The sequence below is a fragment of the Taeniopygia guttata genome, chromosome 4A (assembly GCF_048771995.1).
Source record: "Taeniopygia guttata chromosome 4A, bTaeGut7.mat, whole genome shotgun sequence".
NCBI classification, from domain to species: domain Eukaryota; kingdom Metazoa; phylum Chordata; class Aves; order Passeriformes; family Estrildidae; genus Taeniopygia; species Taeniopygia guttata.
The window spans coordinates 3,732,625-3,759,040 of NC_133029.1; the positions used below are offsets into that span (position 1 = coordinate 3,732,625).

A 26,416-nucleotide genomic window follows, 5' to 3' on the forward strand; every position below is an offset into this window, starting at 1 on the left:
TTTCAGCCTACAACTTTCTGTCGACATTTTCATGGTATCAACCTTTGAGTGTCCCAGGAAGACAAGTTTAGGTTAAAAACTGAGATTCTCACTGGAGGAAGGTCAGGAAGACACCACCCAGGTCTCATTCCTGGTCAAGTGTCACCTTCCTGTCAGAAAACCATAAAACTGCTCTGGGTCGGGATTTTGACCCATTTAACCCCAAATACTGTCCCTTGCATTGGCAGTAGATAATGTTATTTACAGAGGCCACACAAGTGTGGGCACTTTCTGTGGTCCCTTATTACTCCCAAATGAAATGCTCAACTTTAAAAATGGGAACAAGATTTTTAATCAGCCCTCTAAATCATTACAACCATCTGGAAATCTAAATGGCAGATCTGAAATGCATTTAAAGCTTTAATCCATGGATTTATCTGCTGTGTGTATTTGGCTGTATCAACTTTTGGAGTGTACCCTACAAGAAAGCCATGAAAGTGTGTAGGGTAAGATATTAAAACTCAAGAAATCCAGTGATGGCTTTACTGGGCTACTTCCAAAAACTTATCAAGTGGTTCAGCAGATGTAATTACTGCTTAGCCCTGCCAAGGCTTTGAAATGTGCCCATTAATTCAGCAATTCCCAATCTGTCCATCAGTCAGTCATACTTAAAAAATATGTCTGTCAGGACTTAGGTGAAGTAATCTGTTGATAATTACACAATAAGAAGGCATCTGAAATCTGAATATCATTTCTAAACTTTTTGAAAAGTCTTGATGACAGCAAAATCAAAGTTTATTTCACAGCAAACAGGACATTCAAGGTAACTGGGAATATGTCAGAATATTTGATGCCAATTTAATTAAGAACAATTAATTTCAGGAAGATACTTTTTGAGATGATAAAAGCAGAGCTGCAATATTTAACTAGGAACCTAACCATCCCTCCCAAACCATCCAGTGTTTCCTGTGCAGTGAACAAAGAAAGGAGGAGGTGGTAAATGAAATTTGCTGAGGTTCCCATGTGCTGATGGATGAGCCTGGTGCTGAAGCTCAGCCCAGCCAGGTCTCCTCAGTGCCAGGTACCTTGGCAGCTGTGACCGTCCCTCCTGGGCCTTTCCAGCCAAAACAAGATCTCCCCATTACAGCCAGGAAACCTGCTCCCCCTCTCACACCACACAAGAGCCATTCATCCCTAAAAACTGGATCCACAAAAATGCCCCTAAAATACAACCAAGTGTTTTCTACTGCTTTCTGTAACCAGTGTGGATGAGCGAACCGCCTGCATCAACTAAACTTCAGTATTACCTCCAGCACTTCCAGCTGAACTCCAAAATACCAAACACATCTCAGTGGTTCCACTTCCACAACGACAGCACCCTGTAGAATTACATTTAACAAGATGAAACATCAGATCTACAGAAATGTATACATTAACTCTTACAACAATTGTCACTAAAATGCACTGGTACTCACAAACACCTCTCAGAGTTAGATACTTGTGCCTGCACTGTGTGAAAAACCACCTGGTGTTATTTGAAGGTGTTTTTTGGGAGGGTTAATTTGGCATTTGCTGTCTTCCTTTGACAGCTCTTAGTTCTTGTAGTGGATTAAATATTAAGTTATAAAACTCTATTCAGTTTCGTCTATAGAAAATGAAGTACATTTATTGCTGACATTTTTAGTAACAACTGTGTGACAACTGTTTTATTTTTCTATACAAAGATAAGAATGATGTACTAGAACACAGCATCTATTCTGGTTAAGGACCATCAACAAAAAACCTGTTTTCTACTGTAGGACTACAGCCTGCCTTCAGAAACACGTTCATTTCACAGAGAGAAAGAAGGTCAAAATTCTGGTCTGTCATGTTTTTATTACTGTTGATGATGCACAAGCCAGAAATAAAACAGCTTAACTTTCAGATCTTGAATACAGTTTGCAGGGCTGCCTGCCAGAAAGGATAAAACATACATCCCTCTGAAGTCCACTACTGCAGCCACCAGCAAGCAGGGAACCAGGATTTGTATTCCAGTGATGATAATCACCACACCCTCACTCACCACAATTTACAATTTTCTGCCTTTTTAAAAATTACCTAATATTTCCCCATATTTAACAACTTACTGAAAGAACCACTGAGATAAAATACTACACAGTATTTTATTATTTTTACCATGACTCTAAAATATCAGCAGATATTTTAGTTTGATTCTGAGAGGCTTTGAGAATATCTTGACATCCGGGGCAGACAGGTAACTACAAAATCAGGTTATTTGAGCTTCAACAATTCATCATTTACTATTTCTCTGAAATAATTATTAAGAACAGTTCAAGTTGCAGATGGCAATCTGCTGAGTTAATCTGCAGTGACATAAATGGATCATATATTTATAATCTTTCCAAGATCTCCTAATACTAAGAGAACTCTATATAATGCAAAGTATGGACTGAAAGCATTAAATAAAATCTGTGGCCTTAATGTATACCTGGACAGTTTTCCAAACTTCCAACACCTGCACAAAACTCATTGGAGATGTTACCAGAGAATGAGAGGCTGCTGAGGGATGCCCATCACACTTTTATAGAGAAGGTCTCCAGTGAGCTTCAGTGCCACAGTCCTGGTTTCCACAAGGGATCAGTGGCTGCAGCCTCTTGCACAGCCCCACTGAGGTGTGTCAGGATGGGAACTCAGGCCCGGTACACATTATTCCATTTCTTACATCTGACAGCTGAACCCTTGCACTAAATACGACTGACTTCCAAAAAACTGAGAGTGCTGCCAAAACCAGGGGAGCCTGTGGGTAAATCCAATTCACTGAAGAGGTCAGCAGGGTCATCTACTGTGTTTCACTTCATGCCAGCCTAAAAATAACACACAAAAACCCCTGGAACTACATTAGCAGCCAACTTTGTACTTCCTTTCACAACCACCTTCATTTGTGCTCACAGTAATATCTGAACAGGTTCCTACCACAGCACTTGGATCCATCTCACACATTTAATCCATCTTTGCTTTTCAGGACATTTTTCTCATTCTGCAAGCTTAGCCACTGGGTATTCCCATCACCTCTAGAATAATTCTCCTCCAGGAATGCCAGTGGGATTAGCATTAGCTTCTCTAAGGAGCAGGATCCAACCCCTAGAACTGACCAACAATGCCAAATAAACCATTCCTAAACTTGTTATTCTGTACAGGATACTCTCCATCTTCAAGCTAGAATATCTTTCTGAGCTACACAAAGCAATAAACAACAACTACCATCAGAACAAACATTAATAAAATGTTGTTATTAATATCAGATAAAGTGAAACTATTTCTTAAGAAGAGAAAGCGAGAGGCTTCTGCAACAAAACCGAATAGCAAAGTGCCAAGCTGAACTTAACTAAGCTTGAGGTTTTGGACAGGATTCATTTCTGCTTGTGGTATAAGTATGCACCACCTTGATTATCATTTAAAAAAATATTGACAGCTTGCCTTCTCATACCAATGCCTGGTAACAAATTCCAAATGTTTTGTCACATTTCTTGTGAGCAATGCCATCTGCCAGAGGTGGCATTTCATGGCTGTTTACCCTGACTCCCTCCAAGAATTCATCTGCCACTATCTAATGCTGCCTGAATAAAGGGGATTAAGACTCTGATGCAACAGAGACTATTGATAATTTGGTATAATTGGGAAGAAATGAAGATAAATGAGGTTGAGGATGGAGAGGCAATTAGTTGAGCTGCCTGTACAGCTGTGTACTCGGCCTGGCTCCCCTGGCCTTTTCTTTGGTGAGGTATGTGCAAATTAAACATAATGACAAATACACTCTTCCCAAAGCTCTTTACTTTGTGAAGCCTGAAGATCTGTTTTTCACTTCTGAGATTCTGTGTGAAAAGGAAAGGGACAGAGGATCACACTCTCTGCTGAGGTTTTTAAAGAGATGCACTTTGTCCCAGCACACCTGTGGCTCATTACCTGTGGTTCCAGCTCAGCATTCCCAGTGCCCAAAGCCCAGGGCTTTGGCCAAAAGGTGAAGGATTTTGTCCCCTCAGTGCCACAGACAGCTTTGGTCATTCCACAGCTCCAGATGGCTTTGCTGCAAATATCCTCTCAATTGCTCAAACAACATCCCCTAACCATGATCCCCCCTAAAGCCAAGCCCCACAGTCTGCAGCTGAACCTCCACTTTACAAATTATGGCAGCTTTTAAAAATACTGGTCAAAAAAACCTTTGAAACATCTAAAGACCGCATTTTACTCTACAAAACATCTTGGAAGTGGTATGAATTTTTAGTCCTAATACAAAAACAGCTACCCAGATAAAAGCCTTCATTCTAAGCTACATTATTCAGGTGAAGCCAAGTAATCAAGCTTGAATATCTTGAAAAATATTTAAATCTCAAGTGAACATGGTCAGACTACAAACCTCCAAATTAGAGGGCGCAAATCTGCAGTCTGATTTGCAGTTCTCATTTCAAATATACTGAGATACATTCATACATATACATGTAGAAATGTCCCCATATGGGGTTTAACATCAATGTAAAATAACATACATTTGCCACAAGAAATGTCACTACATGTTTCACATAAAACTCTGACAGTTTTTCATAAATGTCAAATAATGCACGATCTCCTTTAGAAAGAAATCCAATATTTGCAGAGGCAGCTTTGGCTTACAGACATATTTGCCCAACTACCCAGCACATGTTAATTTTCTGATTTCATGTACAGGTGATTCTATCCGAATTAAGCCTTAGATGAAAGACTTCATAAAACTGCACTTCTTTCCTGCATCCATACAGTCATCAGTTATTTTAAAAATTATTTTATGGATTACTCAAAAAGTGCTTCTTAGGTAAAGACAAAAGCTCAGTTTCAATGCACACAGATTTTAGAAGCCAAATGGTATATATCTTAAAGAATAACAATTTAGTAGATTTATTTTGTAATAAATTTTCAACTTAGCTGCTTTTTATTATACAATACAAAGAGAACAAAAATTTACATTTTTTTGTAAATTCTCAAAGCTAAAATAACTTGAAATTATCTCTTTTCAAACTCACAGAACTACAAAATAAAGTGGTTCTTTGCACATGAAAAACCTCACTCAACCTCAACACCGTGCTCTTCCCCACTACCTGGAGGTCAACCAACATTTCAATTTTACTCTACCTAATGTACTTTTCATTTTGGATAAGATTTCTACAGAAGCAAAAAAAAAAAAAAAAAACCCAAAAAAAAAAACCACAAAAAAAAAAACCACCACCAAACGAAACAAAAAAAAAAAAAAAAAAACAACCAAACAAAAAAACCCTCCCTTTTTATGAGACAAACATGCCAGGAGGAAAAAAAATATATATATACTTAAGTTCATTTAAATTGACCTTGTTTTGCCTTTGTGAGGCTGAAAATTTGGCTGAGGTTAAACTGTTCCTTTATGGAAAATGGGAAGGGAGGGGAAGGAAAAGGGAAAAGGGAAAAGGGAAAAGGGAAAAGGGAAAAGGGAAAAGGGAAAAGGAAAAGGAAAAGGAAAAGGAAAAGGAAGCCATGAAATTTTGACTGGCATGAACAGGACAAAAAGCTGACAACAAAATAATCTGTTTTCCACATTCATCTTGCTTTGTTTTCTCCCTTCACATTGAGACAATGCTCTCCCTCTTCTTTCCCCGTTTCACACAGCCCTTCCTCACAGGTGGGTGCTCATTCTCTCTACATCCAAATGCTGTCCTCAATTCATAAAGAGTGTCAGACTCACGATGACTGGAAGGGATTAGGGGAAGCTGATTCTAAGAAAATACCCTGATTTTTATAGAATCCCTTCTCACTGCTGTTCAAATGCTTCTGTGATTAACAATGGGGCTAAAAATGAGTTCTGCTCTGCTTCTTCTTAATTCTGAAAATCAGAATCACCGAGTTTGAGGCATCAAATCAGACAACATCAATTTGGACTCTGTGATCTTCAGATCTTTTTCAACACTGATGGTTTTTGATTCTACAAGTATAAGAGAAAATATACAATATACAACAGCCTTTTGACTGTTGGAGTTTCTTCTTGATTTCTTTGTCCTCTGCTTTTAAGTGATTGCTCATTTTCCCATTTTGTAATGGTACCTGCACCAATATTAAATAATATTTATAAGCTAAACCAAGAACTTGATTACAAAGGTAACTGTAATTTCTCAAACACAAAGCCAGAACAGAAAAAGAACTAACTGAAGAAGCATTTCTGCAATTTGCAGATGATTAAATTTTGAAGGTGAGATGTTGTATAACTGCACCAAGCATTTATTAAGCTGACTTGAGGAGCTGTAATTTGTGGTGTTTGCCCAGAAGAGCCAGCACACAGCCGTAACTGATGATCAGGGATAATGGCCACGGATTTCAGCACATTTCCACAGCTCCCTGCTATATGCTGAGAACAACAATATCAAAAGGTTCCTCTCTCCAGCACTGCTGGTGTCAAGGTTAATGAGCTAAAACTTGTTAAATTGATATTACCAAACTAATGACTTTTTTATAGGATACTGCATGGATTTTGACACACGGGCTAATGTGGAATATTGCTGGTCTTAATTGAATTAGAAGTTATTGCATGTATACAATTAAGAGAACTAAAAATGGGGGAGCTGTGACCACGCTGTTGTCACATACCTCATGTGCTTCAAATAGTACAGAAATACAGAATCCCAGACTGGTTTGGGTAGGAAGGAACCTTGAAACCCACCCAGTGCCACCCCCTGCCATGGCAGGGACACCTTCCACTGTCCCAGGCTGTTCCCAGCCCCGTCCAACCTGGCCTTGGACACTGCCAGGGACTGGGAGTTCACAACTTCTCTGGGCAACTTCAAAATTTTAAATATGAAATTGTTTAAATAATACAAACATTATTGAAAGGTATTTTTTACGTCAACCATGCCAAGCGTTAAGGAAGAGGAAAAATAAATGCCTGGAGTCTCCATTCAAAATAGATGAACCACCAACAGGAAAAAAAAATTAATGAATCATATTAAAAAGCAAGAAGCTCATGAAAAATAAATTACATTTGTAGATGATTAAATTTTGAAGGTGAGATGTTACATAACTGCACCAACCATTTATTTCAGTGCCATAACTACATCTAATAAATAAAATACTTCTTTTAAATCCAAACTACAGGTATACTGCTATCCTGATGACTTGGATTTTCCATTTACATAGTACAGGAGCAAGGTTTGGGCTGTAATTGTTTGAGGCAGAAAGAAAAGCTGTTACTTAGCTGGAGAGAAAATCAGTATCAGCTGTGAGCAATAGTACAATGCAAATATTTCCTCTACAGACAGAATCACTGAGTTTAAATTCAGAGAGGCTCATTAGAGATTACCCTCCCAAATATAAGATACCTGCAAGTTTAATGCAAATTCCCTTTTGTTTCAGTAGTATTTTTGTATTAAAGTTCAATCTCCCACTGACACAGAAATGCCATTTAACCTACAGGATATACCCAGGTATGCCTGGTGTTTAAGAAGTGAAATTGAAGATCTTACTTGTGTTGTTTTTCTCTAAATGACTTTTCTGCCTGGATCTTAGACTTTACAGAGAAAGGGAATAAAGTTGAACTCAGCTTCCAAAAAATATCTACTTTGTCAAAATCCAGAAAAATAGAAGAGGTGCTGCAAATGAGGGGGACTATTTCTCAAAAATGAAATGCCAAAATCCCCCTCACATCAATTTCTTAGAGACAGTCAATCAACAAACAGAACTTGCAAGACACTTCTTCCTACTGCCTTTCCAACTTCCATCTGAAATATGAGAAAATGAATCATAATTTAACTAATATTATAAGATTTATAGGAAAAGGGGGGAAAAGCAGCCTCTGATGGCTCATGAGATCAGTAATTGAATATACAGCTCTTAAAGTTTCACCAGTCCTGAAGTTTCACTGTCTCCATCCTTCAAACCTGAGCATCTTCTTAAAAAGAAGAATCTATTCTAATTTTTATACTGCCCAAGTGTAGAACAGCAGCAAACCCTCCCTCAATTTTCAACATTTTAAATATCAATGCCTGTCTGATCTTAAAGGGAAGCTCAACATTTATGTCTTGTCTTGGTGATAAAGTTCATGAATATATAATGAGAGTGGAACAACTCTGCTACTGATTAAATGTCAAAAAAGGTTTTATTGTCAAATATATTGTAAATACAGAAGATATACAACAAAGAGCATTAATTGCAGATAGCTGTGTACAGCTTAAAAAATGCACGGCATCGAGACGGGAAATGCTGATTTTCAGTTTCAGCTATCAATTTTAATTTACCTTCAGAATGTTCCTTCAGTCAACATGTACAGAGAGAATGAACCATAAAATGGCCAAACTCAACTGAACTAAGTGTTCCCCATTCAAGGGCAAATGTTAGTCAATATCCTAGGCATACGCAGCAGAATTACCCGAAATTCTGGATCTTTATAAGAATTAGTCTAAACTTTTGTGAAGATTTAAAAGAAATACAATGTGAAATTCTGCTGAGGACAGAGGGAAGGCTGGAATAGCCATCCTCAGCTCAGAGTTGGGTTTAACTGCCTGCTTAAATTTAAGATATAAAATAAAAAACATATCTAGAGTCTGCAGCAGAGTGCAGGTGAACACAGGTCAGCAGGATGCTGCTGCCAGGACATGCCAGGAGAATGTTTCCAGGAGATCAGTGGCTGCACAATGGCAGGAATTCTCTGTCTCCATCCCTGCCACACTCCTGCCCAGAACAGAGACCTTGACCCAGGCACTGCCCTGGAGCAGGAGGATCTGAATCACCTGGAGAGGGGCCAGGGCAGCCCAGGGAGAACTGAGCAGGGATGAGGAAATCCTCAGGGTGAGTCCTGCAGGACAGCAGGTTGTTCAGTGGGGAGAAGGGACAACAGGCAGGAGCTCACTAATTGTCCTCACTAGATAAAGATCATGTTCAGTCATAAAGAGTAATAAATTGTTCTCTGTACCCACAGTGTACAGGACAAGATGCAGCAAAGAACTTTTAACAAGGAAGACTTAGGGAAACATGAGGAAAAACAGCCATGATCAGAAAGCCTATGAAATGTCTAAAATTAAGCAGGGCAACTGTCAGTCAGACATGAGGCTGGCAGAGCTGGAGCATGGTAAGGAAACAAGTCTGCAAGTGCTGGCTTTGATTATCCTGGACACCACAAGGTGTCCAGAGGCATCCTGCAGGGTGGAGCTGTCCTGAACCCACCCTTCCACCTGAGCCAGGTGTGAGCAGCGTGAGCCTGCAGTGCCCACCCACAACAGCAGCACTGCCCTGCCCTGGGGAACCTTCCTCTAACACACACCTGGCCAATAAATACATGTTAGTTAGGTACCACATAGCATCACACTGGTTGGATTTCCAAAATAATAAAGCACTTGAAACTTGTATTAAAAATCCAGGTATTTTTCCTTTAGATTATGGACAAATTAGCAGTTTCAATTATACGGTGCCAATAACATTTGCTTCTCCTTGACTAAATGGACCACGTTTTAATACTCTTCAGTGATCTTATTAATTTAAATTAACCTTCTAAAAAATTAAGAGTAAGAATTTCATTTGAGGAAAAGGTGTTGCCGCCATGGAAATTAAAGCCTCTGGTGGATAAAGGTAAATTTACTCTTGGTCTGAGACAATACTGCTGGTCTTTCCTAATTGTAACTATAATGATCTGATAAACTGCTGCTCTTGTATACAGTCAAGGGTTGGTTTTTTTTTAAAGTAGCTAAAAACACAGACTACCCACCTGTATCTATTTTTAATTTGGTAATGACTGTACTTGCTAAAATTCTACCAAAATGTCACTCACAGCTTTGGATTCCAGCTTTTTTTAAACAGAATATGGAGCAGAAAGCATAACCTATTATGCAAAACTGTCAGATGCTTACTGTAAAATCACAGAAATAAATGCATAATCCTGATTTTCTCACAGATCAAAACTTCATTAAAGAAAATAAAACTTGAATCTAAATGCTGAAGAGAGCCAAGGTATGCTATAAAAAGCAGTAGGGCTCTGATCTATGTGTGTCCTGCTTACCCACACAGCCCCTGCTCCACAACTAAGGGATGCCTTGTACTCTGTGGGTGCAAGGAGAGGCAGAATTACTGGAGACCACAGTGACTTCTGTCTCATCAAATTCACAGATCAGCCAGACATTTCAACAGCACCAACTGTTGCAAGGAAAACTGCTACCGAATCTCAGCTGCAGAAATGTCAGCTCAGGGCACGCCGCACAAACCTAGTGCTGAATCCTTAAATACAAACCCACGGTCTGGAAATTTTGGGGGGGACTAATGCTACTCCTTTAAGTGAGAAAATATTCCAGATAATCACACCACAAACATTTCTTGCCTCAAACATAAATTAACTGTATGTTAGAGGACTTTTTTTAAAAATCTGATTAAAATTGTCATTCATGAGACTCCTGCTGTTGGCAGCTGTATCACTATCAATGACATCCTTTGGGGACTCTCAGCATGTGGCCCACATCAAAGGTAATATGCCAGTTTTCATCCTACCTTATATGTGCCTTAACAAGAACAGGAATGTTCCAGACTTTACAATGTAATTAAAATACAGACGTACTCTCTATTGTTAAAATATCATTAATGTCAGACTGAAGTGGACTCACTAGTGTTAACAAAGGCAACTATCACTAATACTTGCTTTTACTGGAATTCTTTACAGGATTCCTCACATCCTTACACCCTGCAAAGGGAAATTAAACCAGAGTTTGAACATAGTACCTTGTGCAAAATGACCAGCAGGTGAGATTCTGTGGAAACAAGAGTACATACAAGGACCTGGAGTGGGGGGAAAATAAAAGATGTATCTGACATAAGGTATTTCCCTATCCTTGCACTGTGGAAAAGCTGCAGATCCCTGAGCACTCTGCTGGTCACCAATGAATTCTGCCTGTTCCTGGCTCTGTTTTTACTTTTTCCAAGGATGCTTTAACATAAAATTCAGGATGCATTTCAGAAGGATAGAGCTGGATCATGCTTTTCCCCTCCCTTGCCTCTCTGACCCCAGGCAGAGGTGCCTCCTCACCTTGTGACTGCAGGGACAATCCCCTCCACACAGGACCCCACTAAAACATCTCAACTGCAATGCTTTTCCTTTTAAAGTGTGGGGCATCCAACCTGCCTTGGTCTTCATAAAATTTTATTCAGAAAGTCCTAAATTTGGTGTGTTTCTGATCAGCATCAGTCCCACAGTGCTGTGGAGCCCCTGTGCTTGCAGATGAACACGAGACCTTGTTTTAATGGGGACACTTTAGAGCCACCTGCTTTCCTTCAGCACACTGCTAGGGGTACAGATTTCAGCTACTACCAACAAAAATGAGAATTATAACCAAGGAAAAAATGTAGCCTTGGCTCTGGAGAGGCAAAAATGATTTATGACATCAAGACATAGTAAAGAGACTAATACTCTAAAGGGACTGTGTGAGCTCAGCCCTCACTCACATCTTCTGTGCCCACTCCTAATTACTTCATTTACAACTGGAAAAGTGTTTTAACAGACAAAATTAATTATTTTGAATAATCCTTCTGAAATATGATATGCATTTTAATTGTATGCACCCCATCATTAATTAAAGTTCTCTACCTTTTGGTGCATTCATTCAAAGATTGTACCAGTGACAAAGCAACAATTATAAGATTTTTTTACTAAAATTAAAATAACAGCTGAAGGGTTAATATATTCTTGTGACACACTTAAAGTAATGCTAAAATGTTTTCATTCGAGTTTTTACTAGACATTATTTTTCCACTCTTTAAAATCAATCTCTTTGTTCCAGGAACACATTTCCTGTCAATAAAATGAAAAATGATATAGATTTAGGAGGATAGTGGTCTCAGCGTAGCATCTCTCATATTATTATTCCAGTATCATCTGTTACAAAGTAAGACCAATTCCCACATCTAATTACAAACAGGATTTCAGAGTCATTAAACAAAATACATTTCCATTAGTGCTGCTGTAAGAAGATAGGGGAAAAAATGAAGATTAGTTCATGCTGCACCTCTTGTTTTTCAAGCTTTGAAGATTTAGACCTCTGCACTCTGATACTATAAATTTGTAAAGGATCTGAAAGGTGACAGACATGTGAAAGCTCTCAATTCTCCTCCATTTAGCCATACCATTTACATTTTGTCATTAGTTTATCTTTTGCTGCACTTAGTTCTGCTAGCAGATATGGCAAGAATCTGGAGAGGCTGTTTATGATCACGCCGTGGGCACCCAGGGAGATTTGATTTGGTGTCAGGCAGGGCTTTTTAATAGATACGAATCTTTGATAGATATGAATCTATAGATTTGTTCCAGCAAAAGTTAGAAATCGTAGCAAGGAATCTTGTCTTTATTAAAAAAAAACAAACTACTTGATTCTGAGGAAAAAAAGGAACAACAGTTCTTTGATTTCAAATAAGATAACTAAAATATAATGAGGAAGCAGATTGTGTGAGATGTTTAACTACTAAAATATAAACTTACAAGTATATATATTCTCCATTTGTAAACACTTAGCTGTATCTAATACCTAATTGTCATGAATCCATTTAAAATATGCTCTTGGGAATTACCCACTCAAAAAGCATTCACACAACCCAGAGCTTCACGAGTTAATAACAACCTTTTCTAAAAATAAGCCAATATAAGAGAAAACCTAAATTTGCTTGATCTTTAAACCAGTCTACGTCAGCTCAGGATGTTATATAAACACAGTTAATTTCATCATGTGTAAGATAATCATCAAAAACCTGAAAGACAATTCTTCTCACAGAAAAAGATGCCTCAGTTACAGAGAAGAGGGCAGAGAATTTCATTTGCAAAACTCTTCTGGACTTCCTTCTCTTTTATTAGTTTTAAAACTAAAGCCAGAACTTTCTCAGAACTGTGTGTCAGTAAATCCAAATACGTAAATATTAGCTCATGTGTCAACAATTATGCGTAAATAATTATCTATATTTACTATAAAGTATTTATGTTCAAATTTAAATGTATACTTTTAAAAATACAGTTAAATTATTGACATGCATTCAATAGGTAACTGCTTAAGAATGTATCTAAAATGGGACATTAAGGAAAATTTGCAGATAAAAAATTCACTTTTGCACCCCACTGAAAATGAGGTTCACTGAAGCCTTTTAAAATTCTTGGTACTAAACCTTGCCCAGTGCTGGGGTCACACAGCACAAAATATCCACTGAGACTCTCCAAAATACCACAATTTCCTACAGAAATAGATATCTGCATCTTATTTCCAAGCTTCCTACATGGAGACTTGGTTCTTGGGCTGACTGAGGGGGCCCTGGAAGGAACAGGAGAGAAAACTGCACAGTGCAAACAAATTACAACTGCCCCAAACAAACAGCACCTAATTCCTGGTTAATGCTTGAGGAGTTGTATCTTAAAACCAAAACAGCACATCCACCCTTCCTCCAGGACTGTCAGAGCCTGGCCCCAGGGAGGCATCACCGACACCATCCACAGGGAATTCTCTGCTCGTGTCACTCCCCAGTCATGGATCTTTCCTGACAACCACCACTGGGAAAAGCTTTTTAAAGCCCCCGTGTCGTGATAATGTTTGAGATCCTTCACTCCATTCTCACTGAAAAAGCTTAAATAAATTTCGTCATCACCACCATGTGGGTTCAACGAAATTCCATGAAAGCACAACTCCAGGGCAAAGCATGGAAGCACATCCTGAAATCCACCAAGTGTCCCCACGCCCTGAACCTCCTTCGGGTGTGATGTCCCTGGGTGAAACTCCCCTGTGCAGATCCTGTCCCCACAAGAGGGGTCAAACATCGCCTGTGTGCCTCCTCACCTTCCCATCTTCATCCTCACCATCACCAGCTCAGCTACTGCCTACAAAAACAGCAGAGAGGTCCCAGTTTTTAGGATAAATGTTTTAATGTGTCTGCTTGGGCTGGAGTCGAGTCTGGTTTTTGGATGAGATAGCACAAAAAACAAAACATGTTAAATTCTCTCTTGCTTCAAGACTGCACATATCCCTCCTGGCCAAAGGACAATTTAAGAAAATTCGTAACTATTTCAGAAAATTAGTAACTCTCAGCTCAAGTAACACAAAACTACTTGCCTTAACAACAGGAAAAATTACTTCATGAAATCTACATGGTACTCAAGGATTAAAAAAACCTGTTCTGTGGTCCTGTCATTTTTACATTCTTACAATAAAATAACAGCCTTGGCATCCTGCTTTTTAGAGAAAAGACCTACCTCTTTTGACTTTTCAAGCACTTGAAAATTTTAAAAGAGAAAAACTAAAAAATGCTGACCGTGTAATAGCTGGGTATTCATGGTGGGTGGAGAACATGAAAGGTTACAATATGGATCTGTGCCTACGCGTTTCTTTTCAACTTGAGCAGCATCCTTCTGCTTCTGCTAACTCGGCAATCATACAGCTGACAGATTTCTGGGTTTTCTAAATAATGCATGGGATTTTCTTTTAACATGTCAGTGCAAAAGTATCAATTCTGCCCCTGTGTCGTTTGTGATGCTGATTTTCCTTGACAGCATTCCATTAAACCAATGAGTTTTTTCCCTCCTGATGGTTCTTTAAATATTCCTCCGAGTGATGTATTTGTGGTTTTCTAAACAGATTGTGAAGGATGTTTGCATTTGTGAGAAAACTGCATGGCAGGTACTGAAGGGAAAGAAGGATAAAAAGATAACACTTTTTTTTTTCTATGAGAGAGCTTTTTCTCTGATCCTCATATGCCAAAAGCTCGGGTGTTTTTCCTTTCTTTTCTGCCTAACTTAGCTCCTTGTCTGGAAATTAAGCAACAAGCCTCTACATACAGAATAACATTTTGACTTCCTAAGGAAATACCACTGAAACACTTAGTACTGTTTGATATCTCTCTTGGGAAAGCAAAACACATTTCTTAAATCATGCATGCTAACTCCAAAAGCCACCAGAAGGAAATACCTGCTTTATTCTTTGCTCTGAGGTTCTGCACACACAGCCCCTGTCACGACTGCATGCACTGATCCTTCCAGGCTCAGGCAGCTTGAGGGACGTCCAGGTAACACCACCCAGTCTCTGTTGTACAATCTACCCTATCTCACACTTGAACACATCACCTGCTGCCATGCCATTAAAAAGAAAAGCTCAGATTTTAGCAGAGTTCCAAATCCTGCAGCAATGCCACGTTAATTTCCAGAACACTCTTCACCTGCCTTTGGCGCTGCACCACGATGAAGGAGCTCATCTTTGTCAACACCTCTGTGCAACCAGAGAGCTTTTGTGCTATTTATCTTATTTCTACAGAACAACAGATCTGGCTGTGTGGCGGGGCTCCAGCTGCTCACTCCAGCCTTTCCTCACTTCCCAAGAGGAGCAAAAAGGCCACAATCACTCCTGGCAACCCTCCGGTGCCACCAGCAAAACGCGTCCTCTCCAAGGACTCACCTGGAGGAGCCAAAGAAGGAGGAACAGATCACAAAAGGCTTATGGTCACTGGGAATTTCAGATTCCAGAGGGATGGATTTCTCCTGTGTCCAGGCACTTTTGTCCCAAACTACTACTGGTTCTCCAAATTCATCCTCCCTGCCCAGATACCACCTGAGCATGCAGAGGGACACCAAACCCCAAGGAACAGCCAGCCCAGGTCAGCTGGACTGTGGGGCCAGAGAGGCTCCAGTGCCAGATTAAAGAGGAGATTTTCAGCTGCCAGAGAAGTTTTGCTTCAACACTTCATATGATGAGTAGGAAGGTGCAAAAAAATCTCTTTCTCTTCTGAGAGAGAGAGTGGAAGGAGGACATCAATGTTCAAATGTATAACAGCATTCTTCACAGCACTGTGAACTGAAGCATTGCTTCAATTAAAAAAAAAATATACAAATTAAACTTTTTTGGGAATTTTTCCCCCTATATTTTCTGTATTAGCTCTTGCAGCATTTGTTTTTAGTAAGTTATTTAGAATATCCCAGTAGCAAACTCCACCACTACTGAGATTATAGTAACATCATGAAAAGGAGGTAGGACCTGATGGCAAAAAAACACCAGCTGGATTAGAAGCAGGAAAAGAAGTGGCACATTTATCCCCTGCTTCCTTAGACACATTTGTAAGGTTCAATTCCACACCTGCAATTTGCTAGAGAACAATACAATATCTGAGGAATTAGTCACTGATCATGTTAAATTGAGTTAAGAGCTCAGATTTTAAACTGACAGGACAAATTCTGGCTTCAGACAGAGAATTCTTGAAAGTTTCCATCATCATAATGATGCACAGAGGAAGAAACTGTAGAAGTGACAGGCTAGGCATCAGTAAGAAGCAAACCCAAAATTATTTCATACTTCACCAGATACAGATGGGGATTGAGATGAATATGCCAAGACATCCTCAACACTTTTTTTTATTATACTAATGGCCTGTACATAATGACACACTTGCAAAAAAATCTGGCAATAAAGCTTCAGGACTTAATACTGCTCAATTACATTTTTAATTTAAAATAAACAACAGCAAAAAGAGAGTATTCCACTCATCTATCAGACTGGGGGATGAGCAGGAAGGCACATATCCAAAAGTGAAGTATTTAAGTGGCATTGTAGGAAGTCAATGTGTAACACCAAGGTAAAAAAACCAACTTAATTGTTTTAAGTAAAACTGCAACCCTTTGAGTGTTTTTACTGTAAAAATTAAAAAAAAAATCAAAGGAAGCAAAAGGTCCTCAGCTCTGTGCAACCATATTTCTGATTTGACAGCTACAATTATAATCATTCAGACATCTATTTCCCACAAACTCTCCACAGCCATAACCTTTAGTGATTAATTATAAAGTTCCAGGAGCAATAGTACACAGACTAATTTCCTAAAACAATAAAACACAGAATTTCTCATTTGGAGCTAAATGAAACACGAACAGGTTGTTATTCATGCTGAAATCTAGATGCAGAGTCATGTTGCAGCCATTACAAAAGCTATTAAACACAACCTCAAATCAAAGAAACTGTAGGTCTCTCTCCTAAAATAAAATGTTTTTCTCACTTATGAGGCTTCTGGCTCCTTTGCTCTGTTCCTTTCCACCTCTTCTTAGTAAAAAAAATTCAAAATTCAATTTTCTTCTTCATTTCACATCCCCGTTTTATTTTTAATGGTCATTTAACCTGTAAGTCTAGAGCAAAGCAAACAGTTGGTGAAGGTTTCAGGCGCACGGAATTATCCTGGCGCTCCCTTCACAGCAGATCAAAGTTACAGCGTGTGTATTAACTTCTAAACAAAATTCCCACTCTCGTCATGCCCCACCAAGGAGCTTTCTGTAGTGAGTGTTTGATAATTCTTCAGTTGTTTTATTTGCTGAAATGCACAGCCACCTCTTACACTCCTTTCATGGTGGTTTTCCAATTTGACACATCCTGCTCAATGTAAATCTTTGTAATGTGACCCAGCAATAAAGGAGGAATCCACACATTACAAAAATTATCCCAACGCTCACGTTGCACACGTTGGAAAGAGGGGAAATTGTGATTTTTAATAGGATTAGTACTGGTTCTTTCTGATAAGGAGTTATTGCTCTGTCTGAAAGCAACACTGGCACTGGAGCCAGAAAACCTGCTCTTGGCAATTTCACTGCACCAGGCAATGAAAAGGGGAAAGAATTGAGAAAATATCTGTATGGAACTGCCACCACACTCATATTCTTGGGTCCCACTGTAACTAAAGTCAGTGAGAATTTTTCCAAATATTTAAATTGGCATTGAGTTAGTTGGTAGAATTCACTGAATTGCTAAACCACAGAGAACTCCCTTGTAAAGTGCACACTCTTGATGCACTGTCCAAAGGCTGGTGTGACAGTCCCCAAAAAACTTCTTGCTCCATGTGGTACCTAAAATAATCACATTAGTGTAGATTCTCCCCACATGAGATACATGAATTTTGCCTTACCAGGTAACACACAAAACAATGAGCATTCAAATTAAAATTTTGTACAGCAGCTTTTAAAATCCCCATACCAACCCCACATCTTTTCTGTATGAAGCTTTGTTACTTTTCTGTAGTAATTCCATCTTCAGTCCTTTTTCTTATCATTCAGTGAACTTTCAGAATTCATTCTGGACTTTATACCAACTATTTTAGCTGCAACCACTAAATAGGATTTTTCAGTGCTTTTTTTCTGAATTCAATGTGCACTAATTGATTAGGGCCTGAGAGGTGAGTAAGAAATACACATCCTACTGAACAGGAAGCTGGGGAAAGGTTTAATGCATGAGTTAGAAGCCAGATTTCTTCAAATACAGATGAGTACACAAAATTAGCAAAAGGCAATACCGCTTTTGGAAAGACTGCTTTGTGCATAATTTGTCATGAATTCAAAGTTATTCCTTTAGAAAATGAGTCTAAGACCTCCCAGCTGCTGCTTTATTGGTCTAATAAATTACCATTTTGATGGGAGGATGCACATGCAGCACACAGCAGGCAGGCTGTGCCTCGGGAGCCCGGGGATGCCGAGGGGAGAGCGGGATGCCACGGGCAGCACTCTGTGCCTCTCCTCTTGAATTGGTAATGGCAACAAACAAAATCTGTTCCCCAGGTGGCAGAAGTGTGGGATGCAGTAAGAAGTGAGGCCAAGGGAAACTGCCCTTATTGTAACAGGAATCAGAGACAAAATGGATCTGCCTCCTTCCAGGCTCCCTACACTGACCAAGGAAAAATCTCTTCTATTCACCTGGAAGGACATCAGAACAAACAAAGATTTCCTCTTGAAAGGATGTGTTTTGACATCACCTTTGAACCCTGTTCTTGGGGAGCTGGGACTGGGGAGCTTAGCTCAAATCTATATTTATGTTTATGTAGCACATGAACGTGTTCCATGCCCCATCCTCCTGTCCAAGGTGACTCCAGCCACAGCCAAGGATTATCACAAACCCCCTGCACAGCTGGGCTTGGCAAATACCCACCAAGGAAAGAACAAAATGCAGAGAAGCCATGAATTGTTGATGGAGCATTCCCTGCCTTACCTTTCTCCAGGGACCTGTGGAACTCAGGAGATCCCACAGCCTGGCCTTTTGGAAACCTTCCATCATTTACTGGAAAACTCCAGACAGTGTCATTGCCAACGGAGAAATCTTTTGTTACTCCAGATGTGTTTAGGGGGCACTTTAAAAGGTCTGTGTCCAACCCTAATGATGATGATCATTCACCAATATTTTTCAAACAATTAGTGAAGGGAGCTCTTAGGGGGAAAACTGCAGGAATATGGAGGAGTGAGAGCACTAATTTTGATTTAGCACTGGCAGGACAAAGCTCACAAAATACAAGAGCCCAAGATTTGAGCTCCAGGTGCTGAGAGCTCCAGGGCAGCTCAGGGGCACAGCATCCCTTACCTGCATTAGAATTGAGCTCTTCATTTTCTGACTCGGTTCCGTTTTGACTCCCACTTCCATGAAGGCTGTTCATGGCCATAAGTTTCATTTTCTGTAGCTTCATAGCCTCTGCCATGGCAGCTGCTGTCAGACCTGGAAAAATATAAATAAATAATATGTAGTGTCATATTGTACAACGTGGCACTGCAAGTATGAACAGAACATTCCTTTTCAGTAAGAAAAAGTCACATAAATTCAATGGCCATTCTTAGTCCAGTGAAGTAATCCTATCCCTGAACACCATCTTTGTTTTAAAGTCAAGTTATTTCAATGCACCATTCTAAGAATTAAAAAAAACCAAATCTTTCATGTTTATTTTTCTTTTTAACATGTATAGCACAAAGAAATATTTATTTAATGGTATCCCTTTTGATTATACTTTTAAATATAATTTCCTGTCACTTTGATCACCTTGTCACTTTGATCACTTTCTGCTTGACTTACTTAGCTGCAACAAAATTTCCACATGCAGAGTAAGATACAGTATTCCTTAATTTCAGCAGTTCAAAGCAAATTAACATGTAATAGTACAGCATTCATTGTTCTATTGAGCATCCAAACATTTTTTGTCCCTCTGGGAATTGGCTGGTTTGGATTATTATTATTGTAACATGAAAATATTACATTGGAAATGTATAAAAACACAATATGGATAATTACAGAATCAATCCCACTTTTAAGAGACCATTAAGACCAGCAGAAATTCACAGAATCAAGGGGGGTATTGATAGAAGGTTTTCAAATTACTAAAACTCAATTAATTTACAGTAGTAAAAGAGAGCAAGCAGAGTAACATCAGGCTCACCATAATTATAATGATTTTTTAAATTATTATGTAGATTCCCAGTATCTTTTTTTCATAAGTGTGAAATTTTTAAGTTTTATCATTTTGGCTTGGTCACTAAATAAAGAATCAGATTTTCTTCCAGACAGTACCAAATTACTTTTACTCTGGGCAAGATGTGGCTGAAAATAATCTGAAGTTCTTGCAGGAAAACCCAAGAGATACAGGCACAAACCCAAAAATATCTCTACAGGTACAATTGTTTATTCCCTCAGGTATGGATTAATTTTTTTTTTCTTTCCCTCAGTACAGCAGGATTTGCTTTTATTATTTGCTGCCTATTTCCACAAAATCTGAACTGCATTTATTAAAACCCAGGATTTTTTTGGTCATGGTGCCTGTTCTAACAACCCACTAAAGTCTCATACATCAAACCAGAATTAAATAATCTGCTTCTGGAAAGCATTGCTTACTGAGAGATTGAGACACTGATTAAAGGGAACTAATAATTTTCACACCCTATCCATAAATTTCTAAATGCTGCTAAGAATTTGACAATCAGATTCGCCCTGCTGCTCCTCTAAAGGGCTGCACAAAGTTCTGATTATTTCAGAAAGATTTAAGGAAGGAAACAATCCAGGACTGCGTGGAGAGGGACACCTTTTATCACACATGGCTACAGCAATTTGGTCAAGTTCAGCAAAGATATTCTGATAATCACCAATATTTTTTGTCTTTTAGATTATTTACTGCAGACCTCACTTCACACAAAAGATCACTACGCTGTGATTTATTTTCAACACCCTTTAAAGTTCTTCTACAAATGCTACAGGTTTTTCATCAGGCAGATATAAAATCCTGATGTTTAAACTCCTGTTTTTATCTCAGACACTCTCACTTAATCCATCACAGAATACATCTTCACTGATAAAACTCTCCACACACTTTCTGGAGAAGATGAAGTACTCTGCAAACTTTTTAACTTTTTTTTTTTTCTTAGGGAAAGGAAGTGGCATTGCACTTTGAGTGAGTTTTACATTCTTTTCAGGAAGTAAAAAAAACTAAGCATAATCACAGTTCTGAGGAATTGACTGTTTTCAAGATTTCCAGGCATCTTTTCACTTTCTATTTTTAATCCATTTGCAAAGAATTCACATACATTTTAATAGTTACAAAAATATAGTCTTGGAACATGCAGTTTTTTTCTTCCAACATTTTATCATTTGTATGTACCCAGGGATACACAGATAAACCAATATTCAAGTGTTTGCATCAGGGTCACTATTTATACAGGTTCTTGATATAGATTGGAAGCCGTGGAATTTAATTAAATATGTAAAACAGTAAAGAAACTATTTATAAAGAGATAAATAGAGAAAATAGATTCAGATCTTTAGCAAAATGTTCAGGGAAACAACAAGAGAAAAAAAATTTATTCAGGGCACTGTAGCACTGTATTAAAAAAAAAAAAAAAAAAAAAAAAAAAAAAAAAAAAAAGAAAAGAAAAAGAAAAATCTCCCAAAACCTTCCATTGAACAGTTTTACAGTTTTACCAGAAATGTAATGAAGGCAGAAAGGTACCAGGGAACAAACAGAAAATAATAAACACAGTCCCCAAATCACCACGATGCGGCCTGCAGAAATTAAAGGTAATTATTGTCAGGCATTTCTGAGCTCCCTAACCAGACACAGCTGCCAGAAGGACACCAGCCAAGAAACAGTGATGGATCAGAAAACTCTGCTGTGCCATCTGCCACACCAAAGTCACTCCACTTCAGCAGCAAGAGTTTCCAGAGTAAAACACAGCCCCTGTGCAGAGAGCACCAAGGTCCTGCACAGCCAGGCACAAGCCTGAAAACAGAGCTGGGATTATCCCTAAACCCAGTGTCTGCAACATCTTTATTCTCTCACTCACTCCCCAGTCTATATAATGTCTTACTTGAACTAAAAGTCACAGAATCTGTCTCAGGCACTTTAAAAACAATGTAGTAATTCTTCAGCATCTCTGGGAGATAACAAAATTGAGGCTAAGGCAAATGTGTTCAGCAGTAAGAGGGTGCTGGTTTTGAAATTATTCCGAAACCAGAAAACAGCCAGCACTGGCATAATCTTCAGTTAGGTACTGCCATGGTTAATGTTATTGGAGCTATTATTTAATTTAACTATTAATAAAACTCTTTTCTGTAACTGATTCAGTTTGAACTAGCTGTGGAGAAGAGGGCTGTTAGTTCTGTTAGCTGTTAGTTCTTCAACTGCCTTATCTAGGGATCTACAAAGAACTGAAGACTCATTTCCATCCCCTTGGATGAATCATTATCAGCAGCAGAATCTCACTTAGAGCAGCTCACTTTGAAAAATGCCCTGGGAACTGCTGTAACATATACATCTATCCCTCTACTTCCCCCTAAAAAAAAAAAACAAAAAAGGATTGCTAGGAAAACCCACGTGCTGGATTACATACTTCAAAGCTTCTGGTTTTTCCTGTTCATTTACACTTTAATTTTTCCTTTATTCAGTTATCTTCTGCCAGCTGCCATCAGTCAGGGAACACCCAGGAAATAAACTGTGGACATTTGCTGTCCAACAGGGACATCCTTCACCTCACCACGGCACAGGAGCAGTCTGGGCACTGCGGGATGGTTTGGGGCTGGTGCTGCTCCAGTATCCCCAGTATCCCCAGTTACCTGGGCTGGCAGGGAGCAGCTCCTGCTGGGATCTCTGAGAGAAGCAAGGAATCTGGGAGCTGTGCTCTGAGCACATGAGGGAGAAAAAAAGGGAAGAAAAAACTCCCATGAGGGAGCTCATGGTGTGCATGGCAGAACCACCAGCTGCCATCTGTGATCTGCTTTTTGTGAGCCCAGCTCAGCCAGGACACTCTGCGCCCTCCCTCTCATGAATCCTGCTGCACAGCACAGGGGTTTATATAATAAACAACCAAATATTTACTGAAATAACCAAAATAAGCCTTCAAGGACACACAAACCACAAACTTCATGCACAGGTTGCACTGGAGGAAAATTCTGCAGTTGTATTCTGGACAGACAGATCAGGCCTGAGAACCAAACCATCTCCAAATGTAGAGTCTGGATCCAACTTAGGGCATTTCTCAGCTGGCTCCACAGGGCTTTGCAGCACCCTGGGCAGCACCCAGTGCTCGGGGGCTGGGGATGAGAGAGTCCCCGGGAGCTGGGCTGCTCTGCACCCCTGAGCACATCCTCTGCTCCTGCAGCCACGGCACCTCGGAGCCCCGGAGCACCGAGAGGCTCCTCCAGCCCGGTCTGCAGCCATCAGGTCATTCATTGTCACACAGATCCCAGCACAGACTCCTCAAGGTGCTCCTCGGTGAAGTCTCAGGAATTATTTCAGGAGAAGCAGCATTTTCCCTGCATGGCCCAAAGGTCACAGCCCCAGGTAGTTTGCTGTGTCCCATCACAGGGCAGTGCTGAACCATCCCCAGCGCCAGGGGACAAGGGGACAGTGTCCCTTTCTTCCAGTAACGTCACGATTTATTCCTATTCCACTTTCTGGTGTGGGGATAAGAATCCAAAACTCAGCTACATTCTGCTGGTGTCTTGGGTGCAAGTGACTCCTGCACATTTAACCACTGCCCAGTCACTGAAAATTGGATTTTGATGGTGAATACAAGGGCTCGGAGCTTTTCAGGTGACCCTGAGTGTCTGCTAATCTCATACTCCAGCTACAGCTATTTTTTTCCAGTTTCCTGATTAGTCAGACTGTGCCTCTCCTTCATATTAGTTTGAAAGCTTTTCTGTCAAAACTGTGAACAAGTAAATTAACTAAAGGAGAACTATGAGTAATCAAATCCTGAGGTTTGCAATTAATTAAATGAAATGGTGAGTCAGTGAACTGAAAAATGGTTTTATATTAAAACAAAACATTTAATTAAATTAACAGTCAACACATTGCAATTAATAATATTCAAAAGGAAAAATGAAACCCAGTTTAGCTGTGCCATATTATTTCACTATAAAAGTCAAGCATTGTGCATTGGCTTGTTTATTATCTGCATTCAAAGCTGCTATGGGTCAAGCATGCTGTGTAAAACAGCAATGATAAAATATCTGGTACTATGAAATGTCAGTACAAGAGACCATATTGCCAACAGTGAAAACAATCCTGAAACCTCCAACAAATTAGGCTTTCCAAGACTGAAAAGGAACACTCACTTTAATTAAAATTAATAAGTGAATACATATAATATACTTCACATTTTCAGAATGCCTGCAAAATTTTACTAATTAATTAATTTAAAAAATCAGCCTGGGAAGTGAAGGCTTCTCTGTAGTTGAAATGAATCATCTTGGCTTGGTGATAAATACAAAACCCAGCACTACACAAAGGACAGTGAAACTGAATTCTTGGATAAGAACAGCAAAATGTCCAAAGTCTTAAAGCAGTTTGGAGATGGGTCCAAACTCCTGACTCTCGTTACTGCAGATGTTTTTCATGTTTGTGAACAGACCCAGACAGCAGCAGGGAGGTTCAGCTCCAGTGCACGTCCTGTGGTCACTGAAGGTTCCCTGGCTACCACCTGGGAATGGTCACAACAATCCTTCAGTGAGCATCAGCTGAGAGACCCAATGATGGAACCAGTGAGAAACTGTGAGTAACAGGTGAGTAACTGGTGAGTAAGTGGGCCCTGCAGGCTGGGGATGGATTTTGGAGAGCTCTGTGCTGGGCTGGGCTGTGGCAGCATCACCCCAGAGCCGGGAGGGCACTCGGAGCCCAGGCTGACATCCAGGACATCCCTCTGGCACTGCCCAGCTGAAATGCAGCCAAGAGCCAAGAAATGCATCACAACACTGGAGCTTCTGTCATCTGTTCTTACACCTGCAGCCAGTTGTTCTGATATTACAACCATATTTCAGAAATATGTTCTTTCCCGTTTTGCAACAGGAAAACTGACAAATGACAGCAAGAACTGTTTTTTTGGGGAGAACATTTGAAATTCTGCATTTATCATGCTGCATGACCAAGGCAAAGGAGAAAATGAAGACTCCTTGATTTATCTTAACAGGGCTTGGAGCAACCTGGTCTAGTGGAAGGTGTCCCTGCCCATGGTAGGGGGTGGAATGACATGACCTGTAAGGTCTCTTCCAGCACAAACCAATCTGGGATTCTTGGATTCTCTAACAAGTAAATGAAAGTTGAGAAACTCCTGAAGATGATCCTAACCAAAACATTTCAGACAATACTTAAAAATTTTTGAGTGCCTTAACATTTTTAAATACCATCACTTCAAAATGTCATAAACGTTATACTATGACAAAATAATCCTACTGAGGGGAAAAAAATCCAAACAAGTATTACTCATATTTATCAGGAATTGTGAGAAATTTGTCTTTCACAAAGGAGCTCCAGTCATCTTGAAAATGTCACAGTCTTTTCTTGAGGGACTTGATGCCCTGCTTTTGTGCAGTCGCTAAATATTCCCCAGGTAACTTCCCCTGCTGCAGCTGCTGGATGGGGACAGACCACAGACAGGTCTCTTCATCCCACACAGGTCAATGGATGCTCCATCACCACCCAGGCAGTGATGCTGGGGAAAACACTGATAATGTCATTTAAAGACTTTGCCAAGTGCTCAAGGGATCAGAATTAGCATTGTACAAATGTTTCTGAGTTTCTGACGCCTTGATTTTGCAATCTTGGTAATTTCTGTTTAACATGGTGTGCTTGCTCACCTCACTTCAAAATACAATTTCATGCAAAAGTTCACATGAGCATAAATAAGATTAAAGTCTCCAAACATCAAAACATCCCTGCTACTCTGTGGAACAATTCACAGAAGCAACAAGTTGTCCCTCTGTAATTTCACACATATTTAGACAGTAGCAAGAGCCCTGATTCTTACAAATCTGGGGGTCTGCTTTAAGCATGGGGAGAGTTTCAAATGCTTTCATCCCATGTCTGTCTCTATTATTTAAGCTTCTCACCCTGCTCATAACCTCTGTCCTTATCTTATCCTCCCTGACATGCATCTGAAAGACTGGAAACATTTTTAATGTGAACATTTTCCATCAAGTACCTGGGGCATTTTATACCCTCCATCCATATGAGGAGATGATGACCCAAGAGCTGTCAGATTTCCCTCTAGACCCAAGGGGCTCAGTTAGAAGCACACAGAAATTTTAATCCCAAATTTGTGCCTAGATCTGTAAGATGAGCACTCCTGTTCAAGCTGATGCACAGCGAACCCAGCTGTGTATGTCACAGTTGACTTCCTACC

At 39.6% G+C, this 26,416-nt stretch overlaps 1 protein-coding gene across 6 annotated transcripts in view; it reads right to left on the minus strand.

Moving 5' to 3' along the window:
* The window catches only part of DACH2 (dachshund family transcription factor 2), a 242,085-nt gene that overhangs the window by 65,385 nt on the left and 150,284 nt on the right, over nucleotides 1–26,416 (minus strand). For all 6 annotated transcript variants that reach the window (XM_030272418.4, XM_030272415.4, XM_030272414.4 and 3 more), the window contains exon 3: nucleotides 19,344–19,475. In XM_030272418.4, coding sequence (XP_030128278.2) covers nucleotides 19,344–19,475 — 132 coding nt within the window. The remainder of the gene's footprint in view (nucleotides 1–19,343; nucleotides 19,476–26,416) is intronic.